Source organism: Catharus ustulatus, chromosome 2, assembly GCF_009819885.2.
Source record: "Catharus ustulatus isolate bCatUst1 chromosome 2, bCatUst1.pri.v2, whole genome shotgun sequence".
NCBI lineage: Eukaryota > Metazoa > Chordata > Aves > Passeriformes > Turdidae > Catharus > Catharus ustulatus.
This window is the reverse complement of record NC_046222.1, coordinates 3,999,939-4,016,962: the sequence shown is the minus strand read 5'-3', so window position 1 is coordinate 4,016,962 and position 17,024 is coordinate 3,999,939. Positions and strand designations below refer to the sequence as shown.

At 47.6% G+C, this 17,024-nt stretch overlaps 1 protein-coding gene across 3 annotated transcripts; it reads left to right on the top strand.

The window, feature by feature from the left end:
* The first annotated feature begins 460 nt into the window (after positions 1 to 460).
* Positions 461 to 16,189, top strand: RIOX2 (ribosomal oxygenase 2). 3 transcript variants are annotated; one of them, XM_033052116.1, is made up of 14 exons: positions 1,008 to 1,201; positions 3,305 to 3,745; positions 4,771 to 4,890; positions 5,445 to 5,573; positions 6,284 to 6,387; positions 7,652 to 7,754; positions 8,128 to 8,293; positions 8,672 to 8,760; positions 9,872 to 9,982; positions 11,005 to 12,413; positions 12,803 to 12,918; positions 13,062 to 13,286; positions 13,899 to 14,013; positions 15,885 to 16,189. In XM_033052116.1, exons 2-10 carry the CDS (start codon positions 3,314 to 3,316, stop codon positions 11,164 to 11,166), a joined length of 1,416 nt encoding a protein of 471 aa, XP_032908007.1. In that variant the 5' UTR covers positions 1,008 to 1,201; positions 3,305 to 3,313; the 3' UTR covers positions 11,167 to 12,413; positions 12,803 to 12,918; positions 13,062 to 13,286; positions 13,899 to 14,013; positions 15,885 to 16,189. The 3 variants fall into 3 exon arrangements, with proteins under 3 accessions (XP_032908008.1, XP_032908007.1, XP_032908009.1); XM_033052117.2 differs by lacking the exons at positions 1,008 to 1,201; positions 12,803 to 12,918; positions 13,062 to 13,286; positions 13,899 to 14,013; positions 15,885 to 16,189 and adding an exon at positions 461 to 917 and having other exon boundaries at positions 11,005 to 11,246; XM_033052118.1 differs by lacking the exons at positions 12,803 to 12,918; positions 13,062 to 13,286; positions 13,899 to 14,013; positions 15,885 to 16,189 and having other exon boundaries at positions 11,008 to 11,246.
* Positions 16,190 to 17,024: the final 835 nt, after the last annotated feature.

Sequence of the window (17,024 nt, the reverse complement as noted above, 5' to 3'; positions counted from 1 at the left end):
GCTTGTATAAATAGCAAAAGATAACAAGCAGTATTTCAACGAATTATTTCTTGTCTAGAGGGTGCTAGAGGGCTGGCTAAGCTCCCATGACTCTGAAGTGTGTGTGAACTTCCTGACAGGTATGGTAAGAAATACTTTCAATTTGTCTCTGCAGCTCGGAAGTCTTTGAAAAGGTATTCACGACTATTTCCCATTCCTGCTGGTTTTCCATGCGTGGTTTTCATATCCCACAACATTTACTGTGAGCTAGAGCAGCACAGGCATTATGTAAATACATACTTGTGGGAGTTCATCCCGATGGCACTCAGGCAGTTACACTGAGGGTATTTTGTGGGATTTTGGAGCAGAAATAACAGCTTGCCATGATTTCTGTGACCAGCTGAGGTGCAGGATGTGTCCTCACTATTTTTAGCATCTGCTGCTACACCCATCTGTAATAAGAAAACATCCTGTGGGTGTTAGTGTAGGTGATGTATACTTTTAAGTCCTGACAACTTCATTCTTAAAGGTTTCATAATTCTTCAAACTGTGAGTACACAAGAATAAGGCTTTAGCAAAGCCTACCTAACATCTTTTTCTGATGTCATTAGCCAGCGTAAAGTAAACCATTAACAGGCCTCTTTAGTAAAGGTAATTAAAAATACTTCTGGAAGTTTTCATGTGCTCGGTAAGGATTCTGAAGATTTCTTTGAGGTAGCCTCAGTGGGACTCTGGAACAGGATTTTGGTCCAGGTAAAAACCGCGCAGCTGTTGTGTGTACGAAACAAAAATTTAATCCTGCGAATAACTTGAGTGGCTCTACTGGAATACACAGAGGGATAACGCGGGAATAGCGCTGCATTTCCCACCGGCCGCCCGCAAGCGGGCACATCCAGCGGCGAGGGAACCGAACCGGGCCGAGCCGCCATTCCCGCAGGGTGAGTGCGGGGCTGCAGGAAGGGGAGGGGAAGGAAGGGGAGGGACTGCGGCCGGGCCGCGTGTGCCGGAGCCGCCGTGTCCGCCCGGAGCCGCCGTGTCCGCCCGCATTGCCGCCGCTTCCCCCGGAGCGAGCCCCGGCGGTGCCGGCCGTGCGGAACCCGCCGTGTGTCGCTGTGCGAGTGACGCTGCTGGCCGCAGCTGGTCCCGAGTGAGGCGGGAGCGCCCCTGGTGCCGCTCGGTTCTCGCTCCAGCCCTGCCGGGAAGGAGCCGGGGCTGTGGGGAGGTGAGAGTGGGGCTGGGCCGCAGCCTCAGCGGCGGGGCCTTGGTGAGGGAGGGGATTCTGCCCCTCTGCTCTCTCCCGGGAAGGACAGGGCCCTGTTGGAGCAAGGATCCGCCAAGGTGATCAGAGCTGCAGCACCTGCAGACAGGCTGAGAGGGCTGGGCTGGTTCAGCATGGAGGAGGCTCTCCAGGGATCTTTTTGCAGTACTTAAATGCTGTAAGAGAGACTTTTTACCCGAGTCTGTAGCAACAGGCTAGGGGTGGATGGTTTTACATTGTAAGAGGGTAGGTTTGGGTTCGATAAAAGGGAGGATTTTTCTGGTAAGGGTGGTGAGGCCCTGGCAGCTTGGCAGAGAAGCTGTGGGTGCCCATCCCTGGAAGTGTTCAAGGCCAGGTTGAATAAGACTTTGACCAAGTAGATGGAGTGGGAGAGGTCCCTGCCCATGATGTCACCTGTGCCAGGTGATCTCTCCCCACTCAAACCATTGGGTGGATTTGCAGTTGTAATGACTAACAAAACACCGCAGAGAAGCACGTGGTGTGAATGAAGCAGAGTTCTGCAAACAGTACCTGTGTGAAGTTAACTTCATTAGATCAGTCTCAGCGAGCTGAGAGGTTGAAATTATAGCTCTGGGTCTGCAATTCAAATCAATTCAGGGTTGGTTTCATTTGTGTTCCTAACATTTGGGGAACACCAGTTTTAGATCCTAGTGCTAGCAGCATCTTCAGATCTTGCTGCCAACCAGGGACTAATTTTCAGTCTTTTAATTTTTTTAAGCATTCCCTTGCCTCATGTAGAACAGTGGCTTCCTGCTGCTGGGAATGTCCTTCCTGCTGGGAAGGTGGTGATGTGAATTCCCTCCTGCAGGACTGAGGTGACTATTCCAGGCTGCTCCAGGAACTGCTGATGAAGCATTGCCCAGGAGCTGAGGGATCAGCAGGGTGTCCTGCTGCACAGGAGAACTTTGTGCTGGAAATACCAGGGAATTTAGGATTGAGGTTTCAGGATAAGGGATCTGTGCAAGTAAAAGCATCTCAGTGTGTTGACAGCATTTGCTTCTAGGAGTAAAGCTGCTATTTTTTACTTAGAAGTGAAAGTATCAGCATGTTCTGACTCCTCACGGGTTGGCTTCTCAGACTGGCTCAGGCGTGCCCAGAGTCAGTTTGGGTTGCCAGCCCAGAGCTGGCTGCCAGGCTGTGCAGTGCTGGCTCATCTCAGGATGCTTAGCTCAGCTCCCCAGGCAGGCTTCTGCTGCTGCTCTGGGGGAGGAAATGCTGGAGCAGACTCGAGGCAAGTCTGGTTTAGACCTACTGTTAACTCGATTTGTGCCTTTCTTTTCCTGAGAACTTACCAGCTAAACCATTTGTGAATTCACCTTTTTATTCTTGCATAATTGTATTCAACATACTGTGCTTATGAAAGTAAATGATTTTCAGCTTTAAAATTAAATGTTGGTACTTTTATGAAAGAATTATTTTTATTCTAAATAAGCCACAAAGTTTGACAGCTTGCTAGAAATCAAAGCAGAATTTTGGCATTTTGGTTTTTAAACTGGTACATTTTACAAGTTTTAAGATTGTAGATTTAGTAATTACATAGCATCAACAGAAAGGCCTAACAATGTTCCCTCTTTTGGAAACTAGTATTGTTGAAGGAAGTATAATAAGAATACAAGTTTCTGATCCTGTCTCTTCTCTCCACCTCCCTCTGCACCTTGTCACTCAGTCTCTTAAAGCTGAGTTGATTTTTTAAAATCAAGTTTCAGCTCTTACTACAGGAGACCACTTGCCCACAGGTTCTTTGTGTGGGTGGGTTCCTGCATTGGTTCCTGCAATGATCCATTGGGTTTCATCACATGTTCTTTAGTACAAACTCAGCTGTGGGGTGTGACCTCCTATGAGCAGTGGCTCCCAGTAGAGCCCTCTGGAGTTTGCTGAGGTTTGAGAGAGGGTTGGGGACAATCAGTGAACCCCTGAAGCCAAAGCTGTTCCCAGTGCACTTTGATATCCCCCTGGAAAAGGCCAGAGCTGCTGCCCTGGGCCTGTGACCCCTCGAGGGTCCTGTGACCCCTTGCTGGCTGATTATTGTGGGTCTCTCTCCTCTAGGACAGGAAGATGCCCAAGAAAGGAGGGAAGATTGCTGAAGTGGCAAAGGAAACCCAGGCAGAGTGTAAACGGCCCAAACTGGACACAGCTGTTTCTCCTTCAGTCCTGAGTTTTGAGAGCCCAGAAAGCCTCTTCAGGAGCCTGATCTCTCCCATCAAAGAAGAGGTGTTTTTCAGGGACTACTGGGAGCAAAAGCCACTGCTTGTTCAGAGAAATGATGTCCTGGTGGCTGCTTACTACCAGTCCCTGTTCCAGCTGGCACAGCTGAAGGAGCTGTGCAGCCAGGGCCTGTGCTACGGGAGAGACGTGAACGTCTGTAGGTGTGTGAACGGGAAAAAGAAGGTTCTAAATAAAGAGGGTAGAGTGAACTACATGCAGCTGAAGAAGGATTTTGACCAGAAAAAGGCAACAATACAGTTTCATCAGCCTCAGAGATTTAAGGTAGGATTGTTTCATTGTAATTAATGCAATTGCTTGCTTTGTAATGTGGTGAGGCTTTTGCTGACATGGCTTCATATCTGCCCACAGGGGAGGTAATTGGCATTGATGATCTGCTGAAATCTTTACATGACCTGTATTAAAACACAGTTTATACTTTTGCACTGCCCGTCATGTTTCAGTGCTCTGCAGTAAGAACAAAGCCTGATTTGTGCTATGATGTTCTTCTGTAATATTAAGTATTCTTTTTAAATGCATGTAATTGATGATGAGGCATCTGTGCTTATCTTTTCTACTCCACGTTTTCCTTGTGCAAACAGGGACTTTTGTACCACTTCCCTTTAATCAAGGATGAGGTGTGAAACCATGTCAGGTATTTCCAGGACACTTCCACCATTCTTGCCAATGGATTAGCATTGAATTACACCATGGAATTGACTACCCCATTTTAGCTGAGTGTCCTCAGTCTGTGTGTATGGGAAGGAGACAGTGGTGCTGCACAGTTGTAAAGGACTTGGATACTTGTAGGTACTTGGATTTAGGCAGTCCTTTTTTTGTCCCAATGTGTCAATACAGTCTTAATTGTGAGGTGGCCCAAATACACAGCAGAGTCCCACGGGTAGTGTCACTGACTGATCTCAGTCACTGGCATCTCCTTATGTTTCCCTGTCACTTGTAAAAGGTATCTGATCTTTGTGTTATTCTCTCTTTGATGCAGGTGGGATGATGGGTGGTTTATTCTCTGCTTAACCTCATTTTTGCCTGGATTTTCAGCCTGAAGTTGCTACAGGGAAGAGAGCAAACATCAGTATTCTGTCGAGGCACTGGAGTTTTTTTGCTTATCCATTACTTTCATGGCAGATCTCCTTTGCTATTGCAATGCTTGCCTTGAGGAAAAACTGCTTCCCAGGCTGTGTGTTCCTGTGGGGATGTCACCATTCTTCCCCAGTGATGGGCTGGTGGCAGCCAGGCTTGGCTGAGCTCTTCAGTACTAACAGCACAATTTTTAATTTTTTTTTTTTTAATAGGAGGAGCTGTGGAAGATTCAGGAGAAGCTGGAGTGTTACTTTGGGTCTCTGGTGGGGTCCAACGTTTACATCACTCCCCAGGGGTCTCAGGGCCTTCCCCCTCACTACGATGATGTCGAGGTAGGACACCACCACCTCATCTGTGAGACACTTTGTGGGCTCCTGGCAGTGGATGCCTCTGTGTGTGCTTCCACCAATCCCCCACAATGAACATTCTAGAAAGAGGATTTTTTCCCACTGAAAACTTAGGGTAGTTATTTGCAAGTGTTTTCTTACAAACTTTTGCTGGAAGTATAGTAATGGCTAAGTTACTGGAGCAAAACAGGGATTTCCAAATTTGAGATAAAATGATCACACTTCACAACTCTTCTCTCTGTTGTCTCAATTAAATAGAGTACAAGAATTTAGTTCCAATGTAAATTTCTGCATTTAGATATCTAAAAGGTAATGTGAAAGGAATTGTATTTGTCATGCTGTGGAGTGCTGAGAGCAGGGAGGGGGAAAACCTGTATTTGTCAAAAAAGCAACCTGCCACTATTTCTGTCCCTGGCTTCTGCTTGGTTCCACAGACTTAGCAAGTCAGCAGATAAATTAAAATACCTGATGAGTTGGATGTGTGAGGGAGCAGGGATTCCTTAGGGCCCCCAAAAATTTGGATTCATGATCTTTTGCAGGTGTTCATCCTTCAGCTGGAAGGAGAGAAGCACTGGAGACTCTACAAACCAACGGTGCCTTTGGCTCGGGAGTACAACGTTGAGCCAGAAGATAGGATTGGGAGTCCCACACATGAATTCATATTAAAGGTATTATAATTTAAAAGCTTCAGGTGGCGTGGGCTGTGGTAGCAAGAAAAGTAATCATGCTTGGTAGGCTCCTAGAAGTGGCTGATGTGACTAAGTTTAAGGACCATAAGATGAAAGTGGAATCAGATTTCATCACTGTTGTTTTATGAGCTTTCTCTTCGTGCTGGTGTTTATAGGACAGGCCACAAGTAAACTGATTTTTCCTTTGTGGAGGCAACTTTGTGTACTTTGCACTTCTTTCTTGTCTGGACTTCCCTGATCTATGTTATTTTCTGTGGAGATATTTAATTTACATAGGTGAGGAGGAAAGGTTCTACTTGTTTTTTAAAGTGTTTTAGTTAAAAGTTTCAGACTAATTAACTTTTCTTGTGAAATACTGGCCTTTTCTTTTGATATGGTCTGACCAAATTCCCAGGGCACTGAATTACTCAGCTGCTTCTTTGTCCCCTTCCTGCAGTTCAGCAGGACTGTGCATGTTCTAGCATGTTAAAAACTCGTGTTTGCAGACAGGTGTAGAGCAAATATTGACAGTAGGTTGGAAGGTTTGAGGTGTTGGACTTCTGGTTTAGAGTGCTTTATGTTATTAAAGTGTACATTGGAGAATTGCTCAATTTTGTGATTTCTAAATGTATTGTCAGTGTGTTTTCTCTGGACTACAATAAGGTTTGACCAAGTGGCCTAAATGTATCAATTCTTTCATTTTCCTGCAGCCAGGTGACTTACTGTACTTCCCAAGAGGGACTATTCACCAGGCTGACACTCCTCAGGGGATCTCCTATTCAACACACGTGACCATCAGCACCTACCAAAACAAGTAATTCCTCTTTGTTTCTTGTTTTGTGTGGCTTTCCCCTGCCAGATGATGTGTGTGAATAGTAGAGACCTGAAACTGGTGTTTCAAGGATGTTTCAACTGATGTCCTGTTTCTTAAAGAAAAAAAATCTTGTAATGAGCTCTGCTTGGGTCTTTCCTGTGTTCATCCTATTCAGCCTTTGTGGGGTTTGTTTTCCTGTGAGTATTACAGGGATAGAGCATGTCAGCTTCCCCCCAGAGATGGTGACATGGAATACAGGTAGATAGCCCACTGTTACATAGGTGCCCTGGTGTTAGGGACAGAATCTAAGTGTTGAGGGAGCAGTAATTGAAGGTTTGGGGTTTGGGGGAAGGAGAGGAGTGAGACCATTGTTGTTTGAAGCAGCCTCTTTGCCAGGTTTTCATGCAGCAAGCTTGATTGCTTTTTAATTGCTTTATTTATTATTTACTAGCTGGAGACTTTAATGTGGAAGATAATGTTACAACTGCAAACTCATTTTTGTCTTTAAAAAACCCCTCAGCAGTGGCTGAAATTGCTGTTCATTTCATAATCCATGGCTGCATGAGCCCAAGGCCAGTCCCAGTGTGTGACTTGTCAGGAGCACATTCCCTGGGGATGTCTGTTGTGGGTGAGCAGAGGAGCAGGAAAAACTTCAACACTCTTCTTCCAAGGGTAAAAAGTGGAATCATCATCCACTAAGGTTATTGGCAATGAAGGGTAAGAGCCTTCCTCTGCCCCTGCTGTCAGCTAGTGTAGGTAAAATCAGCAGCAGTCCTGGTGTTTTGATTTGGCTTGTGGATGGAAGTATGATGTGGAAACATTTCCTTGAAAAATTGAAGAGAATTTGAAAATAACTGTGGAGGTGGCACTTCAGGTATTTTTAGGCACCAAGACAAAAGGGACATCTCTGTTGAATCAGAGTTTGTCTGGACCAGATCCCAGCAGGCAGAGAGGTGTGCACATGTGGGATAATCAGGGCAGTTTGGAAAAGCAGTGAGCAGCTGAAGACATTTGCTGGCAGATGGAAACTGGGGGCAAGAGATGTATTAAGAAGGAGATGTCAAATTCCTTTTATTGGCCAGAGTTCTTCCTTCCCAGTGGGTAACAGACAGTGAAACATTTGAATAAACAAGATAAAAAAATGAGACTGTAATAAGTAATAATTGTTTTAAATGTTAAAATTACTTTAGTTAGGAAAAACAGTAGGATGTGTGTTTTATTTCAGTGCAACTATTTCAGTATTTTTTTTCTTCCTGTCCTTCAGTTCTTGGGGAGATTTCTTACTGGATGCAATTCCTGGCCTGGTGTTTGATACAGCAAAAGAGGATGTGGCACTGCGGACAAGCATTCCAAGGCAACTGCTCATGGTTAGTAGGTGGGGCTCAGGGAATAATGGTGCATCCAGGTGATCTGTCAGACAGCAAAAGTTCTGTCAGGCCAAGCTTCTTGTCAGTGAAGCTGAGAATTGTTGTGGGACCTCCTTATGGTGGTCCTGTCCTGCTGCTGCTCAGCTTGTCAGTGTGCAGGAGGAACTCTTCAACTGCACTTGCAAGTCCTTTAGCTCCAGAGCAAGCAGAGTTGGCTTCAGCTTTGGGTTGTGAACAGCTCATGGGGAATGTGTGAAAGAAAAAAGGTTTGGTTTGGGACTAAGCAGAGATAAAAGAGTGTCCAGATTTTCACTGCTTTGCTGCACTGCTTTAGGCCTGGTCTCTTCAACTTGAGTTCTTTGTGGATGTTTAGCAGGTGGACACGGCTGACTGCACCAAAAAGCTGAGCAGCCTTCTGAGAAGGCTTGCAGACCGTCTGGAGAACTCCAGGGAACTGAGATCTTCCGACATGAAGAAGGATTTCATCATGCACCGGTTGCCGCCGTGCTTGGGATGTGACTCTGATCCTTTGACTCCAGGTAGAGTTTGAACTTCCCAAAACTGGCTGATGTGATGGTGGTGGTTAAATCTGCCTCTTAAAACTTCTGGCATTTCATAGCAGGCCAAGATCACATTCTGGCTTTGTGTCATGCCTGGCTCTGTGTGTGTTTGCACACCTCTGTTGATCAATTCCCAGTGTCTGGTGGGAGAGATGACCCATTTCCCTTATATTGAAAAAAAAGTTATCCTAGAATTTCAAAAATCTTTCTCATTTCTCCTTCCACCACAAGTTTGTGGCTGTGGAAACACAGGTTAACAAAAAAATCTGGCTACAAGAGAATGGGTAGTGCACAGGGGGCTCATTTGTATTATGTCTGGTTTCCTTGCTATTCTAAGGGAGAATTTATTCTTCTTAGGTGGGAAATTGCCAAAAATAGATAGCAAAATCAGACTGCAGTTTAGAGACCATGCTATCATCACTGTGGAACCAGATCAAGAGAATGCTGTAAGTATAGGAAGCCCCTTTGTGTGGCTGGGGTGGGAGTGGGAAGCATGTGAATTGTTGTTCTGTTGTATTAAAAGGGTTGTGCAGTTCTGCTTGGTTGGATCCTGCATCCCATTATTGCTCTTAGGAGGTCCTGGGGCTGTTTGCTGAGTGCATTCCACCCTTCTGGAGGGAGGTACAGAATTATATTCAGTCTGTAATTCTGCATGGCTTTTATCTGAATCATGTGGGGTAGGTCATTATAGCAACTAACATGGTCTTTATAGCTCTGGATAATTGATTTTAAAAAAAGATTCTTTGTATTTAAGAACATGAAGTTATAAAATTAGGGTTTCTGAAAACAGGGAATTCTCTTGGTTGCATTTCGTCTTCACTACTGAATTATCTCTGTACCTAAGTGGGTGACAGTGGCACTTATAAATTGTTCCATAACATAGCTACTGGCATCTTGCATCATTCTGTCTTTACACTGGTGATCTGTGAAGGTTTCTTAATATTAAATTATAGAAATGCTTATTGTTAGTTTAAAAAAAAAATTGGGGAGAGAAAACATACAGAGGATGGATGATCTTGTAAAATTTTGTTTTTTGTTTTGTTGGGTTTTTTGGTTGTTTTGGGCTTTTTTTTAATGAGTGTAATGCTTCCCTCCAAGAAAAACATACCAGAACTTTCTGATTTTTCTCCTCCATTTTATTTGTGTCCATATTGCTGAGAGACTGTACAGGTTTTGGAAACTTTTATTTTCTGATTTTTTTGGAACTGATTTGCACAGCCTTGACCAAAACTTGATAATGGGCATGTAATTTCTAAGGGACAGATCAGTCTCAGACTGGAGATTCATTGATGCATACCTGTTCATTCACACTTTTCTCCACAGCATCAGTCCTGTGTCTCCAGCAAGGGGCAGTTTTAGGGCAGAAGGTTGTACATAAATTTCCAGAGGTGTTTTGGACAGTCCCTTCTTGCTGTGGGAGGTGGCTGTTGGGTCATGCAGTTGAGAAGGCGACTTGCTTTCCTTGCTGAAACAGTGGCCTCTGGAATTGAGGAGCTGGCACTGGAGAGAGGTGAGGGTGAGGATCACTGTGACCATTTTGTTCCTGCTGTCTTTTAGGATGAAACTCGCAGGGAGATGGTTTATGTGTATCATTGCTTAAAGAACAGGAGAGAGACTCACATGATGGGGACAGAGGATGACACTGCCAGTGAGGATGGCCTCTCCCAGGTTGGTTCTGCAAACACACCCCAAAATTTATCTCACCACTGTGGGTTTGGCTGTGCTCTTCAGCACCCAGAGGTTTTCAGCTCATTCCCAGAGTACCTGGATGAGCTGAAGCTGCAACACAGGCACTGAATAGTAAAACTAAGAAATGTGATCTCATGCTTAATTAAACACTGGAGATGCTAATGGGATGTGTTTTGCATGCCCCATGGCCCAGTTAGCAAAGCTGCTGGAGCAACTGAAGCATCTCACTGTGTGTCCTGCAGCAGGTCCTGTTGGAGGCTGCTGGAGATGTAGCACACGTTCCATGGGGATCACTGCACCTCATTTCTCTCATGTTCAACCTGTGTTAGCTCCTGTATCCACTGGAACACCCTGGGCAGGGCTGCTCACTTCAGCCTGGGGCAGGTCAGCACTGGGAGCAGAGAACTCACTCTTGTAAAATGGAATTCAGGTCTGAACAACTCCTGCAAAGAGGAGAGCAGAGCACAGCCTGGCCTTGGCCATTGCTGCAAGGGATTTTTGTCTGGCACTTATTTTCCTCTTGAAGTAAATCTCACTGCTCCTCTAGAGCTGAGGCTGGACACTGGCACCTAAGGGGCACAGGGACATCCAGGATCTTCTTTCCTGCCCTTAAAAAAGAGTCTTGGGAATGAAGGTCCTCTGTGCTTCTGTGCCCAAAGACTGCACATGGCAGCTAGAAATACAGCTCTGTGATCTTCCTAAGTAATGGGTAGGGTTAGGCAAGAGCCTAAATTTAAAATTATTTTTTATTTCTGTGTGGAACCCACAGGAGGAAGTCACATAACCATCCCTACCTTGTGAAGTGTGCTACAGCATGGAAGTTCCTTTTAAGCAAAATAGACCTGGATAAAACTGTGTCTTTTGGAGGCTGCTCTCAGGAACACGAATGTGCTGTGGGCACGGAGCACATTGCTGCAGCTCCCTCCCCACAGCCTCACACACTGGTGTGTGATGAAGTCACTGCACTTTGCTGAAGGGTTTTTCTGTCTCTTTTTCCCCAGCAGACTCATGGACTGCGGTTCCCTTTGTCACACTTGGATGCACTGAAGCAGATCTGGAGTAGCAGCACTGTCAATGTTAAAGAGCTTAACCTTACCTCAGATGAGGAGAAAGTGAACCTTGCCTTGTCACTCTGGACTGAATGTCTGATTGAAGTTCTTTGATGCTTTTGGGAATTAGCTGCTCCTGGCTCTTAAGCATCTCTTGAGAGCAAGGTTTATTAAATTAGTTTTTTTAAAATCCATCCAGCTTCTGGTTTGTAGTGCTAACAAAGCATTGCAGTGTCTGTACTTTGCTGCTTTCTGGTGCCAAATGTTAACTGTCCTTGCACTTTTGGGAAAATGGGCATGGAGAAAAACAGGTAAGTGAGCCACAGCTCCAGGTCTGGGGCTGGATGAAGTCACTCCTGATTGTGAAGTCACTCCAGATGTGACCTGGAAATCCGAAGTGAGGATTTCTACCCTTGACTAGACATGACACAGGCTTCTGAAAATGGAACTGACCTTGGCAGAAGAGCAGCTGTGAAGGGAAGCAGAACAAAAACACAGGTAAGCAGGAAAACCAAGTGCAGTGGTACTGCTTGGTCCTGTGTGCACCTCCTGCCTCTGCCTGCTGTGAACTCTTGGTGTTGCAGCTCAGTATAGTTCATTTCAGTGTTTGTGGGGTTTGATTTTTGTGGTGAGTTCCTCTAAATAACTCCCCTTCTTTGCTGGACACATCCCTGGAGTGGGAGCAGAGTCCCCCTTACCCTGCAGGAATTCTCTGCTCCTCTGGCCAGGGGCTGAAGCTGGGGGTTATGAGCCAAGGAAAACAACCAAGCCACGGGCATTCTGTCCTTGATGCATGCAGCAGCACCTGTTCTCCAAGTTCCCAGCACTGAGGAATCTAAACAAGAAAATGCCTGTTCCTTCACTTCTCCAGCTCTCTCCCCACACCTCCCCTGCTCTTAGCCTTGGTGTGCCAAGGTCCTGCAGCTCCCTGGCTCTCCAGCTGTAGCTCACCTGGTCCTGGCTGTGGCTGATAAAGTATGGGCCTGACATGATTTTTAGCAGCAATCCATTCTTTTAAATAACACAAAGAGCATACAATGCAGAAGAGTCTTTAGGAAATACATCCAAATAAGAGACTCTGCTTTTCCTGTAGTTCTCCTTCCTGTTTTCACCTGGGCTGAAAGGATGGGCATGGCCTGTATTTCTCATATGAAAGTGATGTTACTAAATTTGCCCAGAAGTTCTGATTACTATTATTGCTCATTTTCTGAAAGAAAACATTCTCATTTTGCCTTTCCCACCTTGTTTTCAGGTGCTGCCCTGGATGGACATCTGTGTCTCAGACAGGAAGGAGGAAGGGGAGCCTCTGCCTCATCTGCACAGCTCAGGTGGATGTGACAGAATTCATGTGGCCTGACAAGGTAGGAACAGCTCTCTGTTCTGGAGTGCCTTGAAACCTTTCTCTGTCAGGTTTTGGAGGGGTTTCTCTTTGGGATTTCGTGTGATGCAGCACCCCAGGTGTTCCTTTGTGCAAAGTCCAGTGCTAAAGGATTGAATAACTGACAAATGGGGTCTGGGATGAAAATGGTTTTGTTAAAACTAGGCAAAGGATGCAGTAAGAAAAATGAGCATCCTTTTAATCTCTGAAAGAGTTAGGAATAAAAATGCTGGGAAAATGCACTTTTATATTTGAATTGGTGTCACCTGTCATGGATAAAACCCCATAGTGAGCAATCAGAGCAGAATTGTGAAAGCTGGGAGCCTTTGACTTCTGCAGTGGACTTAATTTTCTTTTCCTCCTCTCTTTCAGGACAGGAAAAATCATTACACCCCTCCCACCTTTGCCAAAAGCTGTGGTGTTTGAGCAGCCAAAGCCAAGAGGCTTCAGCACCAGGGCTCTGCCCTGGAGGGCTCCTGTGCTGTGGGGTAAGTCAGAGGATGCAGGGTTCCTCTTTTCCTCCCTGCTGGGATTAACTGCCTGGGAAATCTGGGATCTGGGTGAAACTCCAGCTCTGCTGGTGTTCAGGGGTGCAAGGTCTGAGGGACTGCGTTTACCTGTGGCTTTGCAGGTCAGCAGGAACAGGAGGAAATGGGGTGCCAGAGCCGTGTGCCCCTCTGAGGACAGAAGAGTCCAGGCTGAGGTGAGACGGGCACGAGAGCTGGGATGAGCAATCCACGGAACAGGGAGCTTGGAATTGCAGCTGCTGCCAAAACCATGGCCTTAGGTCCGCTCCTTCTGCATCTGTGCCAAGTGGGATCTGTGCTGGCGAGAGAGCTGCTGTCAAGAACAAAAGGTAGAGTAAATCCCCTCTGGGGATGTGCATCAAAGGACTGAAAAGCATGGAAGGAGAGGATTTATAAACTCTATTGCTATTTCTCCCAAAATTGGGGTGGAGCAGTGATGGGAGTTTGGCCTGGGCCTTTTATTCTTTGTGCAACTTTTAAAGTCTGTTGTATGATTTACTGTCCAGTATCTTTCTAACAAAAGCTGACAGAAATTTAGGTTAAGCACTAGAACTTGACTCTATTCACTGCAAAACCTTGCCAAGGCTGGAGGACAGGGGTGATGACTGCTCCCAGGAAATACTGTGTCAGATTTCCCTTAGTGACTCCTAGGCCTCAATGGCTGTGAGTTCATACTCTTCTCACTGGGGAATTGGAAATAATTTCAGTATAATTAGAAATTTTAGAAAAATCCAGCTAAAAATCCTATCTCTGTCCCCTCTAAGTTATCCCAGTTTTTCCCATCTAGGAGGTGCATGGAAGTGAGGCAAGGGAAATGACCTCAGGGAACAGCTGTAAATTCAAAGGCAGAAAGAGAAGATGTACCAGCACAGGGCAGGAAAGGGGAAAGGTTTCAGCAAACATTTCTGTGGTCTAATTAATAATAATTTCTGATTCCCCAGGGAGAAGAACACCAACTCACAGCCATTCAGGCCTGACAGTCCCCTGCAGCGAGAGCTCAGCACACATCCACAGAGCCAAGTCCAGCATCTGAAAGAAAAAAACCAGAAGGAAAAGGTGATTTCTTTTGCTTCAAAGTTATTTCTAGTTCTTAAAGCCCAACCAACATTTGCTCTCGATTTTGGCTGGGTGAAGTATGAGCAGAGGACACAGGTCATGCCATTCCTTTAGCTGAAAACCCAGGGTGATTTAGAGGGGGCACAAGAAGTGTTTGTGTAGGGAAATGTGAGGGGATGTCAGGGGGAGGGAAGTGGCATTTCTGAGGGGATTGCTGAGGTAACCAAAGGGAGCCCAGCAGACAATTTCTCCAGGAAAGGTGAGGAGTGGATCTGAGCTCATCTACAGCAAAATGAGGAGGGGATATTTTGGAGGGAAAAGCTGAGATGCTGAGTTCACTCCCCTTGGCACAAGTTGTTTGCACAAAATGGGACCAGAGTGAAGCTCGATCCAAAGTCATTCCTGCTTGACCTCTGAATTGCAAGGTAAGTTTTATAAGCTCCAAATGAGGGACTAAAAATATATAAAAATTAAACTAAGAGCATCAATGATGTTCCTGGGAATCTATTATATTGTTGTCACAGAATTCATTATAGAGTTTTGAGCTTTTGATGACAGCAATGCAGTTCTTTGTTCACATTAGTCACTGTGTGGGATTTGGGGTTTATTGGAATTTTAAAGCCCTCATGGTGGCCCTGACACTGCTCAGGAGCTGGTAGAAAAAGCAGAGCCAGAGGTCCTAGCAGGTAAAGTGTTTTCCCTCTGACTGGATTGTGGAGGAATTTTTTGGGACGTGGATTGTCCCTCTGGGTGATGCCAGTTACTGTGATTTATATAATTCCATATATTTGACTCCCAAAACTTCCCAGCCCAGGGGCTTGAGCTGACAGGGCAGCACACAGATTGTTCTCTGTGCAGTGTCCAGATTTGGGGTTCCCTGTCAGCTTTGCTGGTTCCCATGAATTACCCCATAGCCCCAAATTCCCTGCTCAATTCCCACTGCCATAACCTCACAGCACCTCATGAAGTGTGGATATTCCCATGCAGAGCTGCCCCTCAAACACCAGCTGTGCCAGGAACTGGCAGAACTTCCAGGGAAGCTCAGCAGCATCAGGACAGGGACAGATAAATATTCCAAAGAATTTGCTCTTTTAAACCCTCATCCCCCAGTCCCACCCATGTCCCTGGGGGCACTGGACAGAGTTGCCTGGATTCCAGCTGATTTAACCCCCCTGAGCTCAGGCTCCGTGCCAAAGCAACCCCTGTGCCCATGGGAGAACATCTCTCCTTTCAGAAACTCAGTTCCTTTCAGAGCCTGAGCAAGTTCTTTTCCCACAGGAAAGGGTGCACATCCCTGCCTTCAGCACACCTCCAGTGGGACTCACCTGCAAAAGCTTTCCATCCCTTCTGTACTTCCAGCTGGCTTCCTGAAAAACTCCCAGCTTCATCCAAACAAAACTTCATCCCACCCAAACCTCTGATTTTAAGGCATTTCTGCAGGCTGTTGTGTGGGATTTAGTACCTGTGAAGGGAAGATTGCATTGGCTGGAATGCTGCTGCTGAATGATGGCCTCAGGCTGGAAGGGAAGGGTTTTGGGGTAGCTGGAACTCACCTGGCAGCTTTGTGGGAGCTCTGGGAGGTTGGAACCGGGAATTGCTGTCTGAGCCCCTCTGCAAGTGTCCCGTGCTGCCATCAGCAGGAAATGCCAGCTGTGCCTTGGGGTGCTTTTGGGCTGTGGGTGATCTCCATCCAGGCTGGAGCATCCCCAGGTGCCTGTTCAGAGCAGCCCCTGGCCCAGGAGCCACGGGCAGCCCTGGAGCCGTGTCCGTGCCAGCACTGCCCGGGCACCCCAGTGTCCATCCCTGGGACGTGCTTGGCACAGGCAGGACCCTGCAGAGCCCTAGGACAAGAGGTGCTGGTTGCCTTTCAGGGACTCCTGGCCTCCTCCTGCCCCACATTGCCATCTGGGACACACAGAAACACCCAGGAACATTGCTGGCAGCGAGCAGGAGACATCGAGACCTCTGTGCAGCTCTGGGACACAAAAGCAGCACCAGCTCCAGGAGTTGCCATAATTTTGGCCTGGTACTACTCACCTGCAGGAAATGTCCTATGGACTTGAGAGTCAGATTTTACAGTCCTTCTCAACCCCAGTATGTCCTCAATATATCCTGTGATCTGGAAGTAAAGAGAAAAATTCTCGGTTGTATTTTAATAAATGAGGTTTTGCCATTACAGAACTCTTTTGTGTTGTAAAGCAAGGGGGAGCATCTCACCTGGCACGTATTGGAGAATCAGTCTGAGAGGAACTGTGCCCGGCCCCGGCGAGCGGCTCCTGCCGTGAGCCAGCCCCGCTCATTCCATAGGGAAGGGGAGCCCGGCGCTGCTCTCCACTGGGAGCTGCGGGGGCTCCGCACACCGGCGGGGACTGCAGGCGGTACCGCGGGATGGGAACACCGGAGCAGCGGGATTCGGGGCTCCCAGGGCTGGCACAGCGTTCCCGGCGTCCCGGCCGGTTCCAGCCACAATCCAGCGTCCGCACGAGGAGATTCCGCCGCCGTTCTCCCGGGCCCGGTCCCCGGCAGAGCCCCGGCTCCCTGCGGCAGAAGAGGGATCGTGCCCGGAGTCCCGCACCCGCTGCGGCCGGAGCAGGAGCGACAGCGCCGGGCTCGGCCCCAGCGCCCGTCCCGGGGTGGCTCCGGCTGCCCGCGGTGATCCCGGTCCCGATCCCGGCCCCAGACCCGTCCCGGCCCTGCGATCCGCACCCTGCCGGCCTGGGGAGAAGCGGCACCACTGGAACCCCCAGCGGACACCGACAAAACCCAGAAGCGGCCCCGGGTCCTACCTGAGCACCTCGATGTCCGCGCAGCTCCGGGAGCAGCCCCTGGGCTGGGTTCGGCGCAGCGCTCCGAGCGATGATCCCGCCGCATCCCGGAGAAGCATCCGCGTGGGGAACAGGGCAGGAGCGGCTCGGCCGCTCTTAAAGGGCGGGGGCGGGGCGGGGCCCGGGGGGCGGGGCCTGCACAGGTGCGCGGGGCGGGGCCTGCACAGGTGCGCGGGGCCCCAGAGC